A 9,723-nucleotide genomic window follows, 5' to 3' on the forward strand; every position below is an offset into this window, starting at 1 on the left:
TGTCAGGTGTTTTCTAACCTCATCAGGCATTATGGGAGAACATTTAGACCTGTTAAACTGGTAATTTGAAGTTTTAAAAAGAATTCAATAAAAGGGTGTCCTTAATTTGGTATTAGAGGAAAAAAAATATTTCATAATGATATTCCCCCCCCACCCCCATTTTAAATTCTTATTATCCAATGAAAGGTTAGATTTTTGTGCATTTTTTAACTAAAAGGTCAAAAGGATTAACAATGCAGATTAATTTCCACAGCCTTCTTTGATGATATTTACCAAGGGTGTCCATATATCTGGGCATGACTGTAGCACTGGTGCTGCAAACACTGAACACGTCACACTGTTTTTACAATAATATTCTGTACAGGGGACCAAAAATCCAAGTTTCACTTTTTGAATGGAATTAGTGAAATGAATCAACTTTTTGATGATATTCTAATTATATGACCAGCACCTGTATGTTTGCATGCGTGTATGAAGGTAGCCAAATTCTACTAACTGAACAATGATGGTGCTGAGGAACAACAAGAGGAGAAACACTCATTAAACAAATAATACAATTCAACTAACCAAATGATTGTTAGGATATTATAGGATCTTAAAATTAATAGGCTTATCAACTAATATATATATATATATATATATATATATATATATATATATATATATATATATATATATATATATATATATATATATATATATAATAGTTATAACAATGAATAGATGTCAGTGTTTGGTTTTAGGGACATTTTTGTTTATTTTTGTACAATAATCAGTTATGATGTTGGCCTGAGCTGGATCAGTCTAAATAAATGCAATGCAATGGCGTCCCCTAGTGGAGTGGATGAAAACACCAGCCACCTCCTCTTCTTGACTCATAATTGCATGCTTCTCCAAAGAGATAAATCTGTCTATCTGTGTAAAGGGCTTTCCTTTTTGTATGAAGTCACAAATCCAGTAAGCATGACATAAAACTCATGTTTCACAATCCAATCAACTTCCAATGGATTAAATTCAATCCCTTCTTACTGCGTTCTCCCTAAATATTAGATTTTAATCTGAAATATCTTGGATTATGGATGGGACTTGTATATGAGGACTGTTCGTTTGTAGGAAACTCAATGAACTCACAGTTCATTGTGCTACATGAAGCTGTTGATCATCACATCGGACAGATTTGGCAACATCAGATGTTGTTCAGATGTTTTTTTACATGGTTTTAAATATTTAAAATAATTCCCTGCATATATATATTTCTCCATTAAAGGGCATTTCATGACTCGTGCTGGTGGAGCAGTCGATGTCTTTACGAGGAGATCCAGTCCAGTTCTTCAATGATCCTGAATCAGTTCACTCAGCGGTTCAACATCTTCAGGTCATGCCCAAATTCTTCATCTGATCTGATTCATAAGAATTCAGAGCTCAAAGTCACTCTCCGGAGACTTACTTCAGCTAAAACACGATGCCAATTCCCATTTCCATTATTATTTCCAATTGATTCAATAATTTCATAGATCCAGCTTTGCTTCAAGTCATCTTTTAGTGTATAAAATGTTAGCTCAGGTGACAATGAGTAGTGATAAGCTACACTAAATGAATCCTGGGAAGAGAGACTGCAGGAGCAGGACCACTCCAACCACCATCAGACCACAGAAGAAGAGCACCAGCCACAGCGGGAACGATCCTGAAACACAAATACACAGCTATAAATAAATCTCTGGTTGAAGTTAAACCAGCACAGTTTAATGATATTTAACAACATGAACAGCATATCAGTGGACCTTCACCTGATATTAATAACTGGATTTTGTGTGTATTATGTATATGTATATGTATGTGTGTGAAAACAGATGCAGATCAGATCCTCTTTAGGGTTAATTTGATACAGTTTGCTGTCTGCATGTATGTGAATGCAGGTGGACATGTATATATAGATGTGATCCTGTCACACTTACTCCGGTTGGACACGGCATGCACCTGACAGCGGCTGTCGACCGCGACGCTCAACAGGACCACTTCATTGTTCCCCTTCACAGCTGCACTTTTGGGAGCGTCAGGAAGGAACGTCACGTCTGTGACCACAATGCCGTGAGATTCCTGGATGTAGTACAGTTTCTGGAGGGTTGATCAGAAGAGACTTTTTTTACTGACTACATAGGACGCAGACTGCCTTAAGAGATCTGAAATGATGATTCGAACCGTGCTCCTCACAACATCTACACATCCTCGGGTTACAATCACACACCAATATTGATAATAATAAATTAAGAAAGATATTCGTATTTATCTACACTACTGCTGATAGAAGTTTTTTGTTTGTATGAAAGAAATGAATACTTTTATTTAGCAAGGATGCATGAAACTGATCAAAAGTGACAGTAAAGACATTTACACTGTGACAAAATGTGTTCATTTCAAATAAATACACATTTTTAATTTCTACTTATTTAAAAATCCTCCACAATTTCTACAAAAATGTGAAGCAGCACAACTGTGTTCAACATTGATTATAATCAGAAATGTTTCTTGAGCAGTAAATCATCATATTATTCTGATTTCTGAAGATCATGTGACAGTGAAAACTGGAGGTATGATGCTGAAAATACAGCGGAGCATCACAGAAATAAATTACACTTTAACAGAGATTCACATAAAAAACAGCTATTTTAAATGATAATAATATTTCACAATATTACTGTTTTTACTGCATTTGTGAACAATCAGTGCTGCCTTAGTATTTGACACAGAAGGGCGCATCGTAAAAGCAGCTGAACAGGTTTTGGCTGTCTCAGTGATTCTGCTGTTTGTACCTGCAGGGAAAACGCGATATAGATGGCCACGGATCCCGTCACAGTCCCAAGACCCAGAAATGTCCCAGAGTCACTGAGGAAACACACACCACCATCAAACACAGGATAATTCACCATAACAAAGATTCAGACAAACTCCCTCTACCTCACTGCAAGACAAGATATGACTTCATTCCCACAAGGCTTCGTGAGCAGCGGCAGGAAAGCCAGTCCGTCCCATTTGGTGATGTAGCACGGAGGGGGTCTGCGGTCCCGTTTGTGGGGGATTTGGACTGTATAGAGTCTTAAAGCATCTTTCTGGTCCTCTACCTTTGCAAACCTGGTTTTGAGCAAGAGAACAATGACTAAACATTTGTGAATCTGACAGCTTCTTGTGATTACTAACTGGCTCCTTCCATGAACAGAGTAGACTTCGGTGTCCCATAACCTTTACTCACAGCGATCACCTCAGATTAGATTTAACTACAGGCCGCAAACCTCTTTTGAGTTCAACTTGGATTCACACAGCGGGTTGGGTGAGGCTTTATATTTAGAAATAATAATAATAATAATAATAGAAATAAAACTTGATATGGCCTAGAAAGTGCACAAATATAATGTCCTTTATCTGCCTGTGATTGGCTACACTGCTCAACGCTACAAAAACACGTTGTAAATAGAAACGTTTGACGTTTGCCGGAGTGCAAACACAAGCATACAATGGAGAGTTTACTAAATCTGTTTCGCCAATATCCTGTTACATTTTCTACTCTTCACTAAGAAAACGGACGTGTGGTGTGAGAAAGGTGTAGAACGAATGAGAGTCGGCAGCCCTCTAACTATTAGCTTTATTAGATAATAATCCTCTGCGGTGAATGGGTGCCGTCAGAGTCCAAACAGCTGATATCATCACAGTAACCCACAGCACTTCAGTCCATCAGTTACTGTGTTGTGAGGTGAAAAGCTGCGTGTTTGTAAGAAACAAATCCATCAAGGCATTTTTAACTTCAAACCACTGCTTCATGCCAAATATAAGTTCATAATCTATAATCATCTAGAACGCTTCCTCCAGGGAAAACGTCCATCCGCTGTTGTCTCTCACATCAATAGCCATCCACATATTAGTGTAAAAATGTTTTGCTTTTAAATTACATTTTAACAGAGATTGACACTGATCAATATGCAATATATTGAAATGCTTCACAATATCACTATTTTTACTGTATTTTGGAACAAAAAATGCAGCCTTGGTGAACATTATTAACCCCAAACTTTTGAATGGTAGTGTAAACACATAATAATAATGTAACATTTAAAGAAGTTAATAATAATTAAAAATCCTAAGGTTGGCAAACAACACATCTCTCCCGTTGACAAAGAAAATGACCTAAGCCCTTTTCTGAAGCCTCTCATGGAAAGCTGTCAGGAAGTGCACGACTCGCCTGCATGACTTGTAGCGGTACATCTTCTCTGTGATCTGAGGCATGTTTTCATGCCAACACAAACCCACGGCCAGCTGATCGCCGCTCCACACGCTGCACTCGAAATCACGGCCGACCGTTACGATGTGCTGCATCAAGAACGAGAACACAGCACTATATGGATGAACCGACACAAAACAGAAGCAGTTCTTCATAACTAGATCAGTTCTTCTCGGGACACACCTTGTTATCCGGACTGATGTCTATATCCTCCAGCTCGTCCTTGTGAGCTCTGAAGCTGAACTTCTCTTTCAAAGAGGGGAACTGGAGAGAGAAGAGACGAGTTGAGACCAGGACAGTGCTGATGAAAGCTGCACAGACTCATGGGAGACGCTCACCTCCCACACTCGGACGAAACCGTCGGCTCCGCCGCTCAGCAGGAGCGTGAGGTCAGAGCTGAAGCACACACACTTCACACAGGGGTCCTGCGGGCTGAGGTCGGCCTGCACCGCTCCAACATCCTCCACCAGCACCTGAGGAGAATCCTCCTTCATCTGCGCCACATCTCCTCCTCCTCCATCTCCGTTCTGGCCTTTCCCTCCTCTCTTCCTGGCTGCACCTCGGGCTCCAGTCCCTGTCACAGGAAAAGATGCATGAAACTGGTTCTGCAGGAGCATCATTCCTCAGTGCTTTGGTTTAGTCTCTACTGACCATCTTTGGCTGCGGGTTTCTTCGCCTGTTTGGCCGCGTGCTGACTGAACCTCATCAGGCTGCAGTTGGCGTCCTGTCCCGCGGCGATCACGTCCCCAGCCAGACACATGCACATGGTGGCTCGCGTGTCTGTTTCATGAGTGTGCAGCAAGGTGGCGCTGTGCACACCGCCGACCAGATCCAGACTCAGGAAATGCTGCAATGAAACGCTAACACTAAACACCCCTCACTTCCACTTCACTTTTGTCACACTCAACAACTAAATGGTACATAATGCATGGCCCGGTAAAATACATTACATTTTTCTGGAATTTTTTTTTTTATTGTTAAATTAAAATGTAGTAATCAAAAAGCCAATATGAGATCTAGCCAAAGAAACTTTTATAAACAATTAAAATAGTTATTAATCAAAAAGGATGTCAAACTTTTAACAGCTTTATCATTTATTAAAACTTTCACAATAAACGTGGCCTATCTGAGGTGTTTTATTTATTCATTTTTTATGTTTCTTGGAATCTGTGTTCGACGCCTGTGGTGCTCAAATTTAATTTAATTTAATTTAAAATCTAATCAAATTAAGTTTGAACAATTCCTTTCATTTTTTGGCAAAGAAAGTGCTGAACAACATTAAATGTGGAAAAATAAATTGTGATAGTAATTAATGTAATGTTGTAATAAACTGTGTTGTTATTTTATTGTTATTATTTTAAGAAGGACATTCTACTGTATAATAATTTTGACTTATTCATTCAAAAATTTGTCAAACTGCATTAAATCCCATATTTATGACGGGATTCAGCGATTCCGTCTGTGCTTCCTGCATCTCAGAAATCAGGCCCTAAAAGTGCTGCTTCTAAATAAAATCATAAATAAATGAGAAATATGTAAGTGTTTAATCAGTGGAGATCATGTGATGGAACAGCTGTGCTTTCTGAAAGGCTGTTGGAGACAGTACCAGTCCGTTCTTGATCCCGGTCTTGGACGCTCCTCCTCCTCCGGCGGTGAGGATCAGGCCGCTCCGGGGCTCGACTCTCACGGTGTAGAGAGGGAAGGGGGCTCTGTACAGCTCAGGCGCTCTTCGTTTACCCATGCTGCTCGGTGATCTCTGGACTCTGGTCTGAAAAGAAATTACTGATTGTTACTCAAATATCCACAAAACCAATCCACAACCAAACAGAGCTGTGGCACCTGACGTTCAGCTGAGGACTCGTTCATCAGCACTCACAGTATTTCTGTAGTAGTGTGTATAATGTGCACGGTCTACACATTTTCTGTATGAATGCATTTGGGTCAGAGAAGGGGTTATAAAAGCATCATAACAAAACAATACAGGTTTGAAAAAGCTTTACTTTCTTTTCGTACATTAGAATGTGTCATCTCAGATTTTTATAATGTCTCTTCTTTATATTTTGATTAGTACAGGTCAGAATAAGCATGTTGTTTCAACACTTGCTCACCAATAGTTCCTCTGCAGTGAATGGGTGCCGTCAGAAAGAGAGTCACAAATAGTCCACAAGCTGCATGTTTGCAATAAACAATCCAATTATTAACATGTTTTTAACTTCATACCATTGCTTCCGGCTAAAATACCATTATATTGTATGCTCCAGGGAAAAAAAATAATAATAATAATAAACGACTTGTCTGAATCAAGAAAGACATATGCACAGATTAAGCACCTAACAGTTTAAACATCTTAATAATGGATTTAAGCACACAGCTTTTGTCTTCTCCAGATGTTAACAGATGGACTGGAGTGCTGTGGATTATTGTGATGTTTTTATCAGCTCTCATTCTGACGGCACCCATTCACTGCAGAGCATCCATTGATGAGACACTGATGCAAATTCTCCATAACATGAACAAACAAACATCTCATCTACATCTTGGATAACCTGAGGGTGAGAAAATGACATGGGCACTGCAACGTAAACATGGTTTATGATGACACTTCCTGCGTCCTCCGGAAAACAAAAGTCAAAATGGTGTTTTATGAAATTCCCTTTTTGCCAGTAGTTTTCTGTATGGGGTAGGTTTAGGTGTGGTGCGACTGAGACTACAGTCTGTAAAGTATGAAAACATTACGCGTATTGAGAGTCACCATAAACTGCAAACGCCAGTAACTGTGTGTGAGTGAGTGTGTGTGTGTGTGTGTGTGTGTGTGTGTGTGTGTGTGTGTGTGTGAGGAACAGCACCTGTGTCTGTGGACGCGCTCCAGGCTCTTTCTCCAGTTACTCCAGTGTTTAGTGGACATGCCACTGTCTTCTCCCACTGGATCTCTCACAACATCTGTCAAAGAACCACCATCTACTTCCTCTGTTTCCCGTGATACACGTCAGCAGAGCGTCACGTCCTACGCGCTTGCGTGCGTGCGTGGCGTCATACGCGCGACCGTAATGAACGTAATAATAACGAACCTGTAAATTAGAATGGAGTGAACTTGTTTATAATTGATTTGTACATTGAGTAAGTTGTTAATTGAATGTAAATTAAATGGACCTACCCTGATTTAATTTAGCCCAGTTTTGAAATGCTTAAATACGGAAATTCATAAATTGCCTAAATAATATACCAATTAAAGAAAATGTATTGCATTATTTAAAGTAAATTACATCACACACTTAAATAATAATTACAACATAACAATATAAAGTTATAAAAAAATAAACGAAATTAAATAACTAAGATGTATTACATAAATTGCGATTTGTATAGTGATATATAGACTAATATATTAACCCCACTGTTTGGCCTCCAAGGAACCTTTCTGGACAGTTTCATACTGCAGAATTAAAAATAAGAATAATAAATAAACAAATAACTGCTTATGACGTGAATTTTGACATAGAATTGGACAATGGTGCTGAAAGAGCAGCAGAAGAGAAAATGACTAAATGAAGAGCTAAAAGGTCATTTTCTTCACTCTGCTTTTCCCTGAAGCTTTAAAGTCCCAATCTTGCACATAATAAAGCACTGGATGATTGTTCCCCTATGAACCTCTGAGGCAGAGCAAATTTAATAATTATCATGCTCATGGTCTCCCTCAGGTTCCCTTTGTGTACTTAGCAACAAGAGCCTGGAAATATACAGAGTGCTGTGGAAAAGTTCATTTACTTCAGTAATTCAATTCAAATTGTGAAACTGGTGTATTAAATAATTTCCATGCACACAGACTGAAGTAGTTTAAGTCTTTGGTTCTTTTAATTGTGGTGATTTTGCCTGACATTTAACAAAAACCCACCAATTCACGATCTCAACAAATTAGAATATGGTGACATGCCAATCAGCTAATCAACTCAAACACCTGCAAAGGTTTCCTGTGGCTTTAAAATGGTCTCTCAGTTTGGTTTACTAGGCTCCACAATCATGGAGAAGACTGCTGATCTGACAATTGTCCAGAAGACAATCATTGACACCCTTCACAAGGAGGGTAAGCCACAAACATTCATTAAGAAAGAAGCTGGCTGTTCACAGAGTGCTGTATCCAAACATGTTAACAGAAAATTGACTGGAAGGAAAAAGTGTGGGGAAAAAAAGATACACAACCAACCGAGAGAACTGCAGCCTTATGAGCCTTTGAGTGAACTTCACAAGGAATGGATTGAGGCTGGTGTCAGGGCATTAAGAGCCTCCACACACACACGTGTCAAGGACTTTGCCGAACCACAGACAACATCAGAGGCACCTTACCTGGGCGAAGGAGAAGAAGAACTGGACTGTTGCCCAGTGGTCCAAAGTTCTCTTTTCAGATGAGAGCAAGTTTTGTATTTCATTTGGAAACCAAGGTCCTAGATTCTGGAGGAAGATTGGAGAAGCTCATAGCCCAATTTGCTTGAAGTCCAGTGTTAAGTTTCCACAGTCTGTGATGATTTTGGGTGCAATGTCATCTGCTGGTGTTGGTCCATTGTGTTTTTTGAAAACCAAAGTCACTGCCAAGGAATTTCACCAAGGAATCTTGGAGCACTTCATGCTTTCTTCTGCTGATCAGCTTTTTGAAGATGCTGATTTCATTTTCCAGCAGGATTTGGCACCTGCCCACACTGCCAAAAGCCTCAAAAGTTGGTTAAATGACCATGGTGTTGGTGTGCTTGACTGGCCAGAAATTCACCAGACCTGAATCCCATAAAGAATCTATGAGCTATTGTCAAGAGGAAAATGAGAAACAAGAGACCAAACAATGCAGATGAGCTGAAGGCCATTGTCAAAGAAACCTGGGCTTCCAGACCACCTCAGCAGTAAAGGAGCCCCTACCACGTATTGAGCGCATGTACAGTAAATTAACATACTTTACAGAAGGCCAACAATTCACTAAATGTTTTTGTTTATTGGTTTTATGAAATATTCTAATTTGTTGAGATCGTGAATTGGTGGGTTTTTGTTAAATGTGAGCCAAAATCATCACAATTAAAAGAACCAAAGACTTAAACTTCTTCAGTCTGTGTGGATTGCATTTATTTAATACAAGATTTTTACAATTTGAGTTGAATTACTATAATAAATGAACTTTTCCACAACATTCTAATTTATTGAGGAGCACCGTATACTGATTACTGTAAACAGCGTCCAGGTGAACAGCATGGTCGGTACATTTGGCCTATATGAAGTGACTCCTACGCTTTCATAACTGTTCACAGAGAAGGTGTGCTCGGTGATAATGTGATGTCACATTCATGGTTGAATTGTGTGAGCTAAAGTGATGTGTTTGTCAGGCATGATGTGATGTTGATGTGCTCTATCTATGCTTTATAAAGGTCAGCTGTCTGACTATTGATTTCTTGTTCAATACAGGGTTTCAGTGGAAT

General features: G+C 39.3%; 1 protein-coding gene across 1 annotated transcript; it reads right to left on the reverse strand.

Annotated features, from left to right (window-relative positions):
• Positions 1-732: 732 nt before the first annotated feature.
• preb (prolactin regulatory element binding) lies at positions 733-7,277 on the reverse strand. The gene is made up of 10 exons (XM_026228416.1): positions 7,117-7,277; positions 5,877-6,038; positions 4,922-5,117; positions 4,609-4,844; positions 4,454-4,534; positions 4,232-4,359; positions 2,956-3,129; positions 2,811-2,883; positions 1,956-2,115; positions 733-1,684 (listed from the first exon to the last, which is right to left on the reverse strand). Exons 2-10 carry the CDS (start codon positions 6,009-6,011, stop codon positions 1,590-1,592), a joined length of 1,278 nt encoding a protein of 425 aa, XP_026084201.1. The 5' UTR covers positions 6,012-6,038; positions 7,117-7,277; the 3' UTR covers positions 733-1,589.
• Between the last annotated feature and the right edge of the window lie 2,446 nt (positions 7,278-9,723).

Source organism: Carassius auratus, chromosome 41 (genome assembly GCF_003368295.1).
Source record: "Carassius auratus strain Wakin chromosome 41, ASM336829v1, whole genome shotgun sequence".
Classification (NCBI taxonomy): Eukaryota; Metazoa; Chordata; class Actinopteri; order Cypriniformes; family Cyprinidae; genus Carassius; species Carassius auratus.

Excerpts from the sequence above, each read along its gene's own strand:
- preb (XM_026228416.1), bottom strand. The coding sequence starts at position 6,011 with ATGGGTAAACGAAGAGCGCCTGAGCTGTACAGAGCCCCCTTCCCTCTC. Across the intron at positions 4,845-4,921 it reads GAAACCCGCAGCCAAAGATG|GGACTGGAGCCCGAGGTGCA; the intron begins GTCAGTAGAGAC and ends TTCCTGTGACAG. Across the intron at positions 4,535-4,608 it reads GTTTCGTCCGAGTGTGGGAG|TTCCCCTCTTTGAAAGAGAA; the intron begins GTGAGCGTCTCC and ends TTCTCTCTCCAG.